Below are 16,452 nucleotides of genomic sequence, written 5' to 3'. Positions count from 1 at the left end.
AAAATCTGTGAGTATAATAATTGTTACCTGTATATGACAAATAAAACCTGAAACTAATTTCAGATCAAATGTGACTTGCCTACTTTGGTCTTTGTCACCCCATTGAACAAAACTGTTAAAATAAACGACTGATTATTAAAATCCTGAATTAGTTTTCTTCTCTTTGGTGCTGAGCATCTTGTTTGTGCATGTGGCATTATAGGACACAGAATCAAGGCGGTAAAACAACTTTAATGTAAGATACTGCTTTATCTCTACATAAATACACATTCAAATCGGAAGGAAGTCATTAAAGTTGCAAATCCCCCCTTCCCTTTGCCCGGCCTGAGTTTCATGTGAAGCTTAGTGCAAAGTGTAGGCATGAAAAAGTCACACTGTCTAGAAAGCGCTCAGTTTACAGTATCAGGATAAAGCTGCTGTGTGATTGGCTACTGCTCGGTTATTGCAGTCACGCCGGGGTCATCACTGTTTGGTCTCGGAGTCGCTGCTCTTTTCGGGTTTATTGGCCTTCTCAGCTTTGCTCTGGGGGTTTAGGATCTTCTCCGCCGCTGCGTAGCTCTGCACGGCCAAGTCGTACACGGAGTCTCCGGTTGACTTTGCGATGGCCGCTGCTTTCTCCGGGTAGTAGAGAGAGGCGCTCAGGGTCATGAGAGTGGTCGGGTAGATGAGTTTCTTAAGCCTGGAGCCTCTGGCAAGAACCAGCCCGAGGACTCCGGTAAAGCCGATGACTCCCGCCCGGGGGTAGAAGTCCTTCGGGGGGTTCTTCACATAGGCGTATGCGTCGTTCCCAAACTGGAAGACCCCCTGAACTTTGGGTTTAATTTTCTCATAGGTGACCTGACACCAAGCAGTGTACGGCTCCGCTAACTTCCTGAGGGTGGCGACTCGCTCCTCCAGCTGCCCCGCTTTAGGCTCCACGTACCGAAACTTCTCCGGGGGAGCGGTGTACAGAGACAGTTCGTCCACGTTTAACGAAGCCGCCGCCACCGCTGGTTCCTTCTCGCCGTCACCGGCAGCAGCAAACACGGTGAACGGTGAAAATCGCAGGGCTCCCGGCATGGCACTACCTGTCACCTTCAACATGATCCCCGCGGGCCATGCATTCACTACGGTATCCACGGAGGGACAAGGCAGATAGCCCCGCCTCTCTGATTCTCACCCAAACGCTTTTACTACTCTTGAAAGCGCGCCAACAGTGGCAGGAGGAATAAAGTATATCTGTGAGGACAAGGCTTTCTTTACAGATAGTAATGATGTCTGTGCCCACATCTCCAAACCATGCTTCATTTGAAACTCCAAAGATATGCAGTTTAAAAACAAAGCGTTGTTTCACCATAAATTGACTGCCTGTCATGCATATGTTTGAATGGGTTCGTTATCAATAACGTTGCAAAATAGGAATAACATACTTGTGAAAGGTAGATTGTGAAGGTATGGGTAAACTAAATACACTATAAGAACTATATTTTTAATGACAACTTTAAAATAGGAAGTTAGAATGAGGACTTAAGCAGGCTGCTTTATTTTAGTAGTCTACAATAAAGTCCTCTGTGCCTAACTGGGATATCTGCTGTTCTGTCCACTGCCCTCATAATATGATACTCAAATATTCCACGTAAAAGTCAAAGCTAAGGCAAGGTCTGCTACCTGAGGTAGGCTAAACTGGATGAAATTATTAGTATTTGCATCACTTACACTATTTTTTTTCTCCAATGTTTCTTTTTAAACAGTTTTAACAGCTTATAGTAATCCTTTCTTTTATTACAATCTTAGATACACAACTGATATTTAGACTGCACTTTTGCTGGACTACTTTAAAGAAAAGCTGTTTACAGTACAAGCATTTAGCCTGTAATAGCGTCCTAACGCATTCAGGCATAATTATGACACCTATTTTAAACCATTACGTGAATTACCTTTCAGTTAAATTCAAATAGTCAGTGGGACATTACATTAATAAAGCAGTCGTTCATTCTTATACAACTCTGTCCTAAAACATGTCTTTAAAACCACCATCTTTGTTTCTTTTTGTTTGTTTGTTTGTTTTCTTTGGGGTCCTTAGGGACTATTAAAGCGCTATATAAATACAGGCCATTTACCAGGCCATTTTCTCAGTGCCTAGTTTTTCTCGTATACAGTACAGTATGCATTATTCTCAAAGCTGCTTTAAAAAAAGAGAGCTAGAGGAGATCGTTATATTAGAAATTCCCTGGCAAGGCTTCTTAGCTCACGGCTATCTGCGTAACCGTGACTCTGGCCACGTAATTTGTTCGACGTCACTGGTTTCCATGGCAGCGGGAAAGCCTGGCGTCTCCAGGGAAACAGAAAGCGTCAACAATCCAAACGTGAGCTGCTAAAATTAGTATACTAGCACCAATTAAAATAATTGTTTTGTTATAGTTGCTTATAGTTTAGCAGCTTTTTCCTCCTCGTTTGTGTCCGCTGCGCTTTTTATTTTTGTTTATTTGTTTTGTTTTTCTGAATGGATTGTCTTGGGGTATCTTCCGAACAGAGCCTCCAGGCTCTGTCTGCCTTGTTGTCCAGTCAGCAGGACGAAGAAGAGGAAGATGAGGAGTGTAAAGTAAGATCTACATGCATCCATGTTAAAGCCCTGCTAACACTAGCTTTTAGTATCTTCCTCGGAAATTGTTGTCTCTTTACATTTTTCAACAAGCAAAATTTTAATCCTATGTATATAGCAAGGGTAATCAATCAACACTAGCAAAATGAACGTTTAAAAATAATTTTTCAATAAAATATACATTTTAGGGTATTTAGAAAAGTGGTGTAAGGTTTATTAGTCTGCAGGTGTAGGCAGGGAGGACCAATGGGGGAATATGGAGTAAAATAAAGTGGAGAGAATATGTATCATTGTATTTCAACTACAGTAACCATTAAGCCAAGTCTCCCCCACACTAATATTAGTTTATGTTAACAGGATGTGAAAGCATATGCACGCTTGGGTCCCGGACACATTGGCCCCCCACCCAAAAAAGAAAAACAAGGTACTATTTTTCAATTATAAGCACTCCATAAAAGTATTTATTCAAGCATACATACTTTTTCTGCATCTGCCTTTCTCTCTTTATGTGACTGTTTAATTAGTGTCAACCGCATACACGAAGAAGAACAGCAAAGATATCTGGTGTGAAGAAGAAGTGGCCGTAGGCTCACAGTATGATGATCTGACTGACCCAAGGCCACAACCTGAGTAAGACTGCAATGCAGAAAGAGACACACACCAACAGTGGATGTAAAAAAGCATCAAACGTTATGAAAAGTGGATATTTAAAGGTTCAAAAGAGTCCTCACTTCTTCAAACACTGTCTGTTTCTAAGTTTAGTCTCCTTCTGTTCAAGGTAATGTCTGGTAATGTGATATTTATTGTGTTTGGTTTTAGTGTGTCTGCTTCATTTATAACCTCTGTGTGCAGGTATGAAATAATCCTGAAGCAGAGTGTAGGAACAGAGGATCTCTTCTTGGGATTAAGCAGAAAGGATCCATCCTCCATGTGTTGTGAAGCCATGCTGGTAACTTGCCAAGTGTCACAAGATTTCTTAACACTTCACTCAGTGCACTTTTTTGATACTAAAATGAAATGCACAAGGTTGTGATCAAGAGCAGCAAGGCATGAATCTCCTATTAAATGTTGGCTGGCTTCAGATAATTCTGTTGAAGACGTAGTTAGTTTTAGACTTTAGAAAGGAACAGTCTAAAAATGTTGAGGAGCACAGGTGAGACAGGTTAACCCTATAGTGACCAGGCTCTATATACGTAAAAAATATTTAAATGCTTCTAATAGTGCTTATCTTTCCTCTACTGTTCACCTGATCTCTGACAGATACTTCAAAATGTTCTCAAATTGCTAAGATTGTCTTTGTCTGTTACTTTGTGTAAAATGTTATGTATATTTAAGGGAATTGTGTGTTTTAGTATGTTGGTATCATTTTCACTCCAAAATACAGATGAAATGACTTGCTGACTTACAATACTTTGATCAGCAACAAATTACAAAGAAGACATCATAGATCAGGGTGTTTTTTTCATTGTCTTTAACTTCTAATCTTCTAAACAAAATCTAAACAAAAGTCTTGTTTGTAGATTTATAAAGCTGATTTTGTTCATCTAGATTTCAGTGGGAGAAACATTTCATCACTCACCCGGGTTACTCCTTCAGTCTCAGCTGACAGCAGGTTCCCCCAAACTTATAAACAATACAGTAGCATAATGAGAGGAAGCACCATTGCTTTCATGATCAGAACACGCATTGTCATGACCACTGTTCAGTGGCCATGAGGACTATTCACAGACCTTCTGGCTCTTTGTTAAGCAATGCTGCTAGTTTCAGTCATTATGCAAGCGTACTGTGTGTAAGGTTCGAGAAACCTGCATTTAGCTGAGACTAACAAAGTCACTTGGATGGGTGATGTAGTGTTTCTCCTACTGAAATCCAAATGAAAAGAATCAACTTTCTGGGATTTCCTCACCTGTATTATTGAGCATGCATTAAAACATATGTGAAAATATTTCCAATAAATAATAATTGGAGTCTGTATTTAAAATACTTTGTGTTAAAACACTTATAAATATTGAGATTACATGCATTCACTCTTTTAGATTGGTCATAGTAAGATGCTTGATTCTGGAATAATCACCGATATGGCACAATAATTACAGCAACTATTTAGGTACTTTCAACTACTGGAAGGATCTCCACAGCAGATCCACATATTTGATTTGGCACACATTTTATGCTGGATGCCCTTCATGATGCAACCATTTATCCTGCTTTGAAATCAACACTATAGTACACTAGCTGTTTCAGGTCTCAAACTGGGATGTTTCACGTGTAATGTGTGTTAACCTTTAAAAAGTGGAAGTAGAAGTAGAAGTTACATGCGAAGCAGGAAACAACTAACAATTAAAAAAAACCCAGCAGCACATATACGCACATACACGGCAAGGTTAAGAGTAATTGGAAGGAGGAAAGTATTTTTTAAAACCTAACCTTGCATTACAATTGAATAATAAAAAAGGGGAAATGCTTTTAAAATAAAAATGATACATATACATATTAATGTGAACAGTGTAGAATAATAAAGATGCTAACTTTTCCCTCACGTGTAGGTTAAAATCAAACTACCAGACACTAAAGCAACAGATGTGGTGCTGGATGTGAAAGAAAAGTTCCTTGATCTACGGACGCCAAAATAGTAAGAGATCCTTTGAAAATGTACGCTTTCATTTTTAATTCCCTGAAGACTTAGAGGCTTATGCATGCCAAGATCTGAGCTTTGATTGCTTTATCACACAACTCTTAATGTCTTTCAGTGTTAGACATATATCATCCCCCCCTGAGTGCTACTTGTTTTTTGTAACCTGCCTTTCCATCTGTTTTCAGCAAACTGGGGCTCCATCTCCCTGATCCGGTCCACAAAAATGAGAGCAAGGCCCAGTTCTTCAGTGAGAGGGAGGAACTGGAGGTGACTCTACTAATGAAGCATCCTATGGATTTTATCAATATGCAATGAAAAAGGATGACTTAGCAGCAATTACCATTATACAAACTGACACATTAAGGATTAAAACCAGAAAGGAATTGGGAAATAATCAGCAAAAACATTAATTTTTTCATGAATTTTGTGAGTTTAAGCTATTGTTTGTGTCATCACAGCCTCTATGACTGTTAAATTGTGGATTTCTAATAAATACTTGACTCCAAAATTGATTATTTTCATTTTTCGCCTGAAATTTCTACACCCAATACCCTACAATGACAACATGAAAAAAATTACTTTGAATTTTTTGCAAATTTGATAAAAATAAACAAAAAACATACAACATGTACAGATGTATTCAGCCTTTGGTCACCATTATGCAAGCGTACTGTGTGTAAGGTTGGGGAAACCCTTATTTTGAGGAACACTGAACATGATACCTGCAACTATCTACTTTTAAGCAATCTTTTATCTGCATAACATTTACCATTCGTATTGCATATTGCAATACAACAACTTAATGTAGCTGTTATTACTGACTTCCATGGTGTACACATCTTAATGTGGTAAACAGCTTAATTAATCTTTGAATTCAGGTCTTTTGAGGCCATTTTATACCACTTTTCACTGGACTGGAGCCTATACCAGCAGGGCTAATATATAGTGACTGAAAAAAGATTCACAGTCACAGTCCCACCTAGGAGAATTTAGAATTACCAATGAATCTTTCCCCATTAATGTCTTTGGGCTGTGGGAAGAGTTTTGAACATGCAAACTCCATACAGGAGTACCCAGAGCTCAGTGCTGCCTGAAGATAATATACAAGAAAATTGCTCAGCCTTCATTTTTTAAAAATGCTTTTATATTCACACAAAACTTAATGGAGATGCTGCATTTACTGAATTAAATATTAACTCTTATCATCTTTATACTTGTTCTCGTTCTGGAATCAATCATACTACTACTACCAGTGCCACCACTACTATTTCTAATACTACTGCAAGTAATATTACTGCTAATAACAACTTATATAGAAAGACACACAGAAGGTTTTCATCATGCAGGCTTAAACTTTAACTATTAATTGTTCATTCATTCTCCTCATTTCAAGTCAAGTGTCTGAAGGACTTTGTTTAATTTTTACCATGTTCAAAGAAAAGTATCTAAGTAGAGTATTTTAGTAATTTTCCATTGATGAGTGGAGAAAAAACTAGCTACCTGCCTTTGTTATAGTGGTGCATCGAATACTGGGGGTAAATAATTCACAAATAATTCCAATGTAACTTTCCTACATTAGCAACTCGTAGCACCCCCCGGTGAGCAGTGCCACACCCCCGGGCATCGTTACCGCAGCAGCGGTCGTAGTGGTGGTGGTGTGATCATGTGACGCCTGCATTTCCGACACAACAATACAACGCCGTATCGGTCTGCAATCTCTCTCCGCTTTCTCCCCCCCTAATCCCCACGCCTCGCTCTCGGTATGGCGGACGGCGAGAGGTCCCCGTTATTATCAGATCTGGGCGATGGTGCTCTCGGCAGCGGTAACGGCGGGTTGTCCCCAGGTGCGGGACCGTACGGTGTGCCCAACAAACCACCGAGTGAGTATCCATGGTGCTCTCTCCTCCACCCTCAGTTAGCTTAGCTTTTATTAGCCTCTTCTTCTAGCTCAGCCATCACAACAAGAAGGGGTCACCTTAGTGTGATTGTGTTTGGTCAGTATGTGGTGTAAAGCTGCAAAGCATTAAATGTTTGAATAAAACCGATAGTTTTAAAATAATGGAAGAAAGCACAGGAGGGAATCAACGCTGTGCTCACTGGCTAACCTAGCTTGACAGCTAGCGCTGCTTAGCACCGGCAAACCATCCGCAAAGCCTCAGTCATGCAGCTCGGTAACGTTATTATAAAATTATATTTTATTTACGGTTTTAACACAAATTAGTGCACATAATTTGGCGGTTTAAGAGAGCCCATTTTATTCACGAGCTAGATAACTGTTTCTCTGAGCTAGCTAGCATACGAGAAACACCTGATTTGATTGGCATGTGAGAAAGCCATTATGGAGGCTGCCGAGGGATGCTGCAAAGGAGAGCGACGACCAATGATCGTTCACCTAGAAAGGGACAAATGTGCCTGAATACATCAACTGGGAAACATGGGCTGCTTGCAGTAAAAGTAAAGCTGCATGTTGCATATGACTTCTAGATGGAACTGAGCCATTTACTCACACACTGTGAGTAAATGGGCTCACACACTGTGAGTAAATGGCTTTCACAAATACCTTTCACAAATATCCAGCCTCATTTGTTAAACCTAAGCCCGCTCAGCATTCCAGGAGTGTTTTTCTTCTAAAGCTCCTTTCTGCTGAACTCCAGACCAAATCTTATTATCTTGTTTATAATAACAGGGTATTTGTCATGGGAATTGAGGCTTTTTCCAGCTCACTGCACAACTCTTATGACTGTGTCCCTTCACTCGTCCTTACTACTGTTGTATCTTTCCCCTTGCCTTCAGGTTTCCCTCCGTTCCCCAGCCCCACGCAGCCATCGGTGCTCCTAGGGGAGGACCCTCCGCCCTATTCCCCTCTCACCTCACCAGAGAGTGGCAGTGCCCCTGTTATCAGCTGCAGGGTGTGTCAGAGCCTCATCTCTGTGGAGGGCAAGATTCACCAGCACGTGGTGAAGTGTGGGGTTTGCAATGAAGCTACGGTAGGTTGGTTTCCAGAGGAATCTGTAGACCCAGGTGTAAAGCCCGTTGGCTGCTTCAGGTTACATTATGTCAGCTCAAAGGAATAGATGATACAGTTTGTTGATCTGAATGTCCAGATGGAAGAAGGTGAACCCCAGTATGAATCAAACAATTTCAATGTGAATTAAGTTGGCTTTTTTTTTCTATTTTTGGATCTGAAAATGAGGGATTGCATTTTGTTTTGTTTTGTTTGTTTTATGTTTTTTTTGTTTGTTTTGTAGCACAAATTACAACTGTTCCTGTACTAGCTCATCATCTAGCTGTTTGTAATTGAATTGTTACTATAAACTGTTTTAACACATATTTAAAAAGATTTAGGACAACAGAAGAACATAGAAAAGAACACGTCTTATTTAGTACAACGTGAGGTTCATTTTGTAAAATTAGATAAACTTTTTGAGTATTATAAGTAGGGCGTGAATACCTTGTGACTTACAAGGAGCTACTGTGTGTGCAGTCTCTTTAGGTACTGAGCACCTTCACACCAGAGCCTCCAGTATGTTAATGCGCAAACCAATGTGTGATGTAGGGAAGGTATGAGCAAAATGTTTGTTTTGTGGTATTTTTAAGATTATAGTGGTTCAAGAGTACATCTCAGTATTATTAGAAGTTGTAGTTGTAGTATTATTAATATATTGGTGTAACTGAGCCTTTATGTGCTTACAGTGGCCCATTCTCTTCCAGGAGTATATAAAGTATAAAACACTTAAAGAGAAAGAAAACATAATTAAAATAAAACCACAGAACCAAAACAGTAAATAATCCGCTCTTAAGCTCTGTTAACAAACATTAAATGTACAACACAGGGATATAATGCCGGTCTTCAGAAGGGTGTCTGTTCTGCTTTTCAGTTCATTTGTTATGACACAGTTGTGACAGTTCTGACCTTCCCTAGTCAAACATTCCTATATCCATATCTTGTCAGATGTAAACATTTAGCATTTAAGCCCACGCAACACCCAAAAGACTCATGCACCACTACTGCAAGCCCAAAGAGAGTTTCAGAGGGGCATGAGAGCAGTAATCCCGCTTTATTTTTTTCAGCTGTTTCTAAACAAAATCAGCACATGGGTCTTTAGCATTAATGTTTCCACAGAAGAGCTGTGAAGGAATCTCCATTTAGAGTTATTATTTCTGTCTCCAGGAATAACCCCTGCTAGTCTTTAGTCACATGATATCCTTGAATCACATGGCTATAGATATGTCTGGAGGCTGTTTGAGCCGTACCCTGAGTGAAAGTCCAGCGCAGAAACAATTGGGTTCAGAATTCAAAGCAAAATTTATCTTTTAACTTTTTAAACTGAAATACTGTAAACACAGTCCTTCATCCTCCATCAGTCTTGAATATATTAACAGAGCTCCTCCCAGCTGTTAATAGACTGTTATGCTACCTGGCTGGCTAACATTACCCAGCATGCTGTTCAGCTGTGTAAGTTTGTAAGCTGTTAGTGTTATAAATAGTTTATGTTTCTGTCAGAAGTATGTTTATATACAGTTAATATAGGTAACTTTTCAATATGTTCCATGCTTTTAATGTACAGACTAATATATTTATATCACAGACAAAATATAAATAATGTTATCTGGTTAGAAGAAGAGCGGTATTTAAAATATACCAATATACTGCCCAGCTACAATTAAAAAAACATGTCTTATGACCACATCGCCAAATTTTCTGATATCACCCTTTATGTCAATATAATTAAGGTGGATATAATTTTCCCTTTTTTTGCTCAGAGCCATGAAAATTTAAAAGCATCTCTTTTCAGAATCAGCATCCCCATTACTCTGGTTAATCCCCAGAGTTTGCCGTGAGGTCACTAATGGTTCCTATAATCCTTGTGAAAATACTGTAATGAAACACTTTTCAGCCTACCGTGCATAGCAATCACACACCATTAAACATTTAGAAATTACATCATACTTTTTTTTTTGTTTGTTTCCCAATCACCACGCGTCAAGTTAGATTTGCAGGAAATCAGCTGAGTAGTCTCAGGGTTTGAAAACACAGTTGCTTTTCCAGGGCTCATCTGGTGCAAACTAGTTTGTCCTAAACTTAATTTGATTGTTTTGGTCAGGAGAGTGCAATCTCATTTGAACTCATTTCTCTCCTCGCTTCCTCTCTTCAAGTGTTAGGGCCCCATTATACCTGCTGTCCGGTGTATGGCGAACGGCAACATATGACATTGCCATTTTAATGATAAAATGGCAATGTCAGATTCACAAAACAAAAGAAACCTTTGGAAAAATAACAGCACTGATGTGGAGGTGTTGTCTGACTGGCAACACGTGTTGTTCAGGTGAATAATGCAACAGGTACCTGTGCTGTAATGATGAGCATAAATGGATGTAGCTGTTATTAAGCCACTGGTGGCATGCAAAGCGACCAATGTAGTGGGTATAGTGGTTCCTTTGGTCCCTCTCAGAGAAAGATGTCCGATACTAGGAGGGGAGGAAGGGGCAAGTCAGCCACGAAGCATTTAAACAACCTGTGACATCCTCACTTTCAAAACGTTATTTTAGAGGGAATTCAGCTAAGTATCACATGACTCAGCTGAAATCCGCTATGCATATTTTTTTGTTTTTTGTTACAAATTTGTCATCTCAGCTGTCAAATAAGTCATTGCACCATGACATGAATGTAAATGTTTAACTTATCTTTGTTTTGTTTTTCACATACAACATTGATGAATAACAGAAATACCAGAAAGTAACCCCTGCTATTCAAGTTGTGTGTCACAACTGTTTAATATATTGCAAGTTAAATATACTTTGGCAAGAGATATAGTTCTACATCTTCAGTTATAGCTACATATATCAAGCCTCCTCTCCTTTCTTCTATGTCCTGCAGTTGCATGTTAGGAATTGAGTCATCCGGGATGACACAGTGAGATTGATTTCCAGGTCAAAGGCTGAATGACTGTGAGAGGGCAAAAGTAAAAGAAATAAGAAAAATCAAATCATGATGAGACTTACTTGCAGATTTGTACAGTTTCACATTAGCATTCCAGTAGGTGTTTATAGGATATATGTCTCTAATAATCATAATTTAAGACAAATTATTAGAAATAATTTATTGATTAGCACTTAGTTCCAGTAGAGCAGGGCTGCATCAATTTAAAAAAAATTAAAAAAAAATAAAATTGACATTGAATTGAGTTCCGCTTATTCATGTGGCCCTCCACAGCAGGGCCCAGTGTCTCATGGAGCCCATTGGGATAATAATTGTCTAGACTGCCTGATCTATTGCTATCGGTGTATATGTTATCCTATATGACAAACTTTTAAACTGAATGTAAGGGGGAAAAAAAATGTTTGGAGTTGATCATAAGTGATTTCATTACAGGTTGTTTAGTAGAGCTCATTGCAACACCACTGCTTACAATACATGTAACCAAAAACAAAACGGACAGATTATAGAGGGATTAATGATAAATGAAACGTTCACAGCTCTCTCTCTAGTTATGTACAATAACTTTTAAAAGTGTTAACTGTTATTTCAGCTGCTGTTCCCTCTGCTAATCATAACTGGACTTCAGTTGGACTGCATAGACTGGGATATCATTTTTTTTTTAAACCACAGTGTTCTTGTAATGTAGCGGCAGAAATGTAGGAAAAGCTTTTTACTAGTTTCATCCTCTTCAAGTAGTTTTTCCACTCTTTACTGTTGCATTTCCCTTTATTTGTGGTCCATTGCATCATGTTCTCTTGACACACAATTTTCCCTGTTGAGCACAGCATAAGTAACAAAAGCTGCCCTTGACCCATGAGGACAGCTTTGGATGAAAGGCAGGCTTTAGAGTAAATGTCTGCTCTTCATTGTTGACTTTAGTAAATAAGAAAATGTTGGATGTAGTCCCAGTATATGGCATTGTGGGACAAAATTAAAAATGCTGTGGATCCTACATCAAGGAAGACACCTGGTCACCTTTTTTTGCATCACAGCAGATCTTAGTGGTGTCTTAATGACAAGTTGGAAACTGGCTTGGGAATTGGATTGCTGGAGTGTTGATTAACAGCAACCCCATCACTTAACCTTCTACATGTATCTGTGTGTATTATGGATGTGCACAACTAGTCATTTAACAGTTGCTGCCCTAGCTAGTCATCAGCAGAAATTTAGTTGGTTAAAGTAATTATTCTTATTTAAGCACAATAGCAGTTACCTGTTGGTTTTAAAATCTTATGAATCTTATCTGTCCCCCACAAGCCCGGACAGACTGCCTTTTCACTCTCTTATTTAGTACATGGATGTGGCGCCTCTAATATTAACCAAACTCTGCTAGCTAATCTGATATTGTGTGTTTGTGTGCTGTTATATAGCCACACCTGTCAAAGACAATTAAAACACAGCGTGATTATTGAACAATCTGACTACAAATGGCTCTTAAATACACACACTTGGCTGCAAGATTCTAGTTGATTACTTTTTAAAAAAATAAACAATTAGTAAATTAGTTGCCGGGAACATCTCTAAAATGTATAAACACGAAGAGTATGGCTGATGAATCTCAATCATTTTTAGTTCCAGCAATCATCAGAGGCCTCAAATGACCCATAATAGTTGAGCTCTAGTTTCCAGCCTTGTTTGGAGTGAATGCTGATGGGAAAATAGAGTTGAGGTACACAATCAAACATTGTGAAATGCTCAGCAAACAATACTAATAGCTCTAAACGAAGCTTGACATTGTTTAGAATCCGGTCTAATTATTCTAATGCTGTAATTACACAGGTAATAATAAAATAATTTGGCAATAATATAGTGAAGTTCTTCATTTGCTACCACTAGCTAAAGACTGGTCAGGTGTGCAGTAAACAGATGCTCACCTGCAACTTCAATTACCAAGTTTAACTCACGGATTTGACAGTGGAAGAAGATCCCAATGATTGGGTCAATTTGACAGTCGTGCTGATGGTAACACGGTGTGTAATTTCTACAGTTATCGCTGCCAGATTCACACGTTGATGGGGCTCCACAAGTGTGCTTCACTAGCCATGCAAATCTGTGTGCACATGGAAGAAGAAATATGAAGTGTGTCCAGCTGTACCAATGGGCATAATGAGGAATTTACAGATGGAGGCGACATATGCAGATATGCAGAAATATGTCAGAGGTGTGAGGATATCCTGTTTTCCACCACCTCATGAAACATGCAAAACATTTACACTGATGTCGATCCGACAGTGCAAACGTGCTTTATTACATACATCAGGGGTTGGCTCAAATCCAAAAGATATGTAGAGGATAATGTCAGACAGCGGTTATTTGTTTTAAGTAAATATGTGTAATTTGCAGGATGTTTATTATCCGTAATTAGACTCATGAATTAGTAAGATTTTGATGTGCAATTTTGTTCATTCCTGTTTTAATTTGACAGCAGGCGTGGGATGGCAATCAGGAACAGTAATTGCAAGTAAGCAGTATTAATTGTTATTTTACAGCCTCAGATTTGCATTTAAAAAAATGTTTATTATCGCAGTTAATGCTTATAATCATGATGCAGTCTCTTGGGAGCAGCGATATAGCTCATAGAGCGGAAGAAATTATTATATATGGAGTTGTCACATGCAGCATTGCATGAGTTATTGTCTCACTGAAGACAATATTTAGACTGTGGTCAAGGTTAGTTTCCTGTAACTGCTCATTATTTTGCTTAACTGATAGATTATCTTATAAAATGGGCTGAATGATAGAAACCTCTGCGACTGTAATATTACACAGTTAAACTGGAACACGAACTTCACCCTTTTTTAATCTCTTATACCGAAACGGATCATTGTAACAGTGAGAATTTAATTACGTTTTTTTTTGTAGGAAATAAACATTAAGACTGAAATATCCTTTTACCATGGCAACTTTAAAATTGTACAAAATTGGCTAATCCACTGTGTAATGATCACTCCTAATATTAGTTTTCACTTGAGTGGAGAAAAGAACTTCATTCCTCCGGGCATTGTAAGTGGAATTGATAATGGATCTGGAAACGAACAAGACACAATCTGATCTGGTTAGCCAGGGTTTAATGACGCTGTGGCAAAATGCAGCATGATGGACACGCGGGATGTTATTTCATTCTGGATGATGGTGTGTAATATTGTGGTGTTTCCAACATCACTTGGGCAGGTTGCCTATGCATAATAATCGCTGCATAAATATATTTGGCAACTCATTTTAGAATTTTTCTGTTTTTATTTGTTTATTTATTTTTTTTATTCCTCCCAAGTGACGAGTTGACAGCCCCCTTGCTCTTATTTTGAAACTTACCATCTTGAGCTTCAGTACTAGGAGGCTGAGCAGGCTGCTGTCCATCTGTTAAGCAGTGACCCTGTTTTATTTTTATTTTTTCCAAGTGTGTGCTATGAAATTGATGAAGCACTCCTGTTTGAGCAGACATTAAGGCCACTGTGAGAGAACCGTGGCAGACCCGATGATGACATTTCCACAAACATGCTTTTCAGCATCTTTAGTCACACTTATCACTCCGTTGCTGTTACTACACAGCTGCAGCTTTATAGCCGCCAGCCTAACATACACAACAACAACAACAACAGTTGACCCAACACACTTTTAACCTGGCGGGTGCCCTGCAGGTGCATTCGCCTCCCCTGCAGCGGCACCGCCGACCACGCCCCGCCACAGGCACCAAAAATCATTTCATGCATTCTGTTTTATTTTTATTTTTTCAACTTGCCGTGTACGCAGCAGCACATGGGGTCATGGTGTGCTGCACTCCGATATTTGACGACTTCAAAAAATAATCGGTCTCTAATCTCACTGCGCCACATGTGCTTTATTATTATTAGCAGCTTTTCTTCACAGCTTTGGCTTACGGGGTAGAGTGGGTCATCTACCAACTGGAACAGGTCGATCGATCCCTGAATCCTCCACTCTGCATGTTGAAGTGTCCTTGGGCATGCTGAACCTCGAATGATCCCTAGTATAGCCATTGGAGTGTGTGTGGGTATGTTTGTGTGTGAGATTGATAGAAAGCATTCTATGAATGTGTGTGTGTGTGATTGGGTGACTTGTTAGCTTTAAGTGCTAAATGGAGTAGAAAGGCATTATATCAGTTCATTTTTGTTTTTCTAGGTACTTTAGCACCACCATATGCCAATAGAAGTGCATTACATCATACCATTGGGCTGGTAAAAACAAAACAAAAAAATTAGTTGCAACCCACCTCCCTGCTTTCAAGTAATAACTTGACTGGAAAAGCTGTTGATTTTGCTTTTGTTATTATCAGAAAATCCATATACTGTTTAAAGTATGGAAATGATGTAGCGTCTAGGAACAAGAAGTGAATGTAAATGGGAAATATGCCTTCTTTTAGCAGACCACCAGGGGGCAACTCTTCAGGTTGCTAAAAGAAGTTGTGATTTGGTGCGTTATTAATAAAACTGAATTGAAATTGAGTAATATTGTTTATATATAGCTTGTGCTTTTGGCCCTTACACAACAAATAAACACTGCCCACTTTCATCAATGAATGCCATCTTGTTGGCCAGTGGCTCTCAACCAAGCTCGAAGCCTGATGATGCTAATGGTCAGCCAATATATCAGTGCATCCTTAACACTGTTAACGGATTTCAGCACGGACTTCAGCACTTCTTGATTCATTGAGAAATATTCTATAGGATGTTCAAGACTGTAGAGATGGACGAACAACAGCAACACCCAAAAATGATTGTGGTTATTTGACACGATTACATGCTGAGTTTGAGGGGTAAAAATTAGACTTTTTAAACCTTAAACAATAGAAGAAACTTTTTTTTTTTAACTGAATAGTTTTAAATAAATAAGTTTGAACGTAACTAGACCTGCCACAGTCTGGCAGAGAGTGAATTTAAACATTTATGGAGAGGCACAAGCAAAAGCAAACTCCATTATTGCAAAACTTTATCTTGTTTTAGTTGTCAGCGGAAGCTGAAATTGTAATTGAAATTAAAATGTGATTATTACACCAGTTGTATAGTGGTGTTACTATGACAGTCACCACCATGTATGTCCACTTACAACCAGGTACAAAGCGATGGACCCTGAGTTGTTTTTATATGTGGACAAGGCTTTACACATCAGTCCAAAATCTCCCATAGGTGTTCATTTGGTTAGTTGTCTGTTGACTGCACTCTTTAATAGTCTTTTAAACAGTTTCTCATAATAAATCACAACTCGCTTCCTTAACCTGCAGCTTCTGTACACTCACCGCCA

At 39.0% G+C, this 16,452-nt stretch overlaps 3 protein-coding genes across 6 annotated transcripts in view; 2 read left to right on the top strand and 1 right to left on the bottom strand.

Annotated features, from left to right (window-relative positions):
- Positions 1-211: 211 nt before the first annotated feature.
- LOC116332083 (MICOS complex subunit MIC26-like) lies at positions 212-1,134 on the bottom strand. The gene has a single exon (XM_031754940.2). It carries the CDS (start codon positions 1,081-1,083, stop codon positions 463-465), a length of 621 nt encoding a protein of 206 aa, XP_031610800.2. The 5' UTR covers positions 1,084-1,134; the 3' UTR covers positions 212-462.
- Positions 1,135-2,136: 1,002 nt separating this feature from the next.
- On the top strand, positions 2,137-5,724 carry dnaaf6 (dynein axonemal assembly factor 6). 3 transcript variants are annotated; one of them, XM_039601881.1, is made up of 7 exons: positions 2,137-2,345; positions 2,513-2,581; positions 2,939-3,005; positions 3,106-3,211; positions 3,434-3,530; positions 5,128-5,233; positions 5,402-5,542. In XM_039601881.1, the coding sequence occupies exons 1-6, from the start codon at positions 2,145-2,147 to the stop codon at positions 5,212-5,214; spliced, it is 627 nt and encodes a 208-aa protein (XP_039457815.1). In that variant the 5' UTR covers positions 2,137-2,144; the 3' UTR covers positions 5,215-5,233; positions 5,402-5,542. The 3 variants fall into 3 exon arrangements, with proteins under 3 accessions (XP_039457815.1, XP_031610817.2, XP_031610818.2); XM_031754957.2 differs by having other exon boundaries at positions 2,201-2,345; positions 5,128-5,213; positions 5,402-5,724; XM_031754958.2 differs by having other exon boundaries at positions 2,215-2,581; positions 5,128-5,213; positions 5,402-5,724.
- A 1,113-nt stretch (positions 5,725-6,837) lies between these two features.
- Positions 6,838-16,452, top strand: part of pip4p1a (phosphatidylinositol-4,5-bisphosphate 4-phosphatase 1a) — a 28,024-nt gene continuing 18,409 nt past the window's right edge. The window contains exons 1-2 of one of the 2 annotated variants that reach the window (XM_031754953.2): positions 6,838-7,096; positions 8,010-8,203. In XM_031754953.2, the coding sequence (XP_031610813.1) occupies positions 6,979-7,096; positions 8,010-8,203 (312 nt within the window). In that variant the 5' untranslated portion in view covers positions 6,838-6,978. Of the gene's footprint in view, positions 7,097-7,237; positions 7,388-8,009; positions 8,204-16,452 lie in introns of those variants that run through there. The other variant, XM_039602750.1, reaches the window with a different exon arrangement.

Source organism: Oreochromis aureus, linkage group 18 (assembly GCF_013358895.1).
Source record: "Oreochromis aureus strain Israel breed Guangdong linkage group 18, ZZ_aureus, whole genome shotgun sequence".
In the NCBI taxonomy this organism is placed as follows: Eukaryota; Metazoa; Chordata; class Actinopteri; order Cichliformes; family Cichlidae; genus Oreochromis; species Oreochromis aureus.
Note: the sequence above shows the minus strand (reverse complement) of the source record. Positions and strands in the feature narration are given on the sequence as shown.

Excerpts from the sequence above, each read along its gene's own strand:
- dnaaf6 (XM_039601881.1), top strand. The coding sequence starts at position 2,145 with ATGCATTATTCTCAAAGCTGCTTTAAAAAAAGAGAGCTAGAGGAGATC. Across the intron at positions 2,346-2,512 it reads AAAGCGTCAACAATCCAAAC|AGCCTCCAGGCTCTGTCTGC; the intron begins GTGAGCTGCTAA and ends TCTTCCGAACAG. Across the intron at positions 3,212-3,433 it reads GACCCAAGGCCACAACCTGA|GTATGAAATAATCCTGAAGC; the intron begins GTAAGACTGCAA and ends CTCTGTGTGCAG.
- LOC116332083 (XM_031754940.2), bottom strand. The coding sequence starts at position 1,083 with ATGTTGAAGGTGACAGGTAGTGCCATGCCGGGAGCCCTGCGATTTTCA.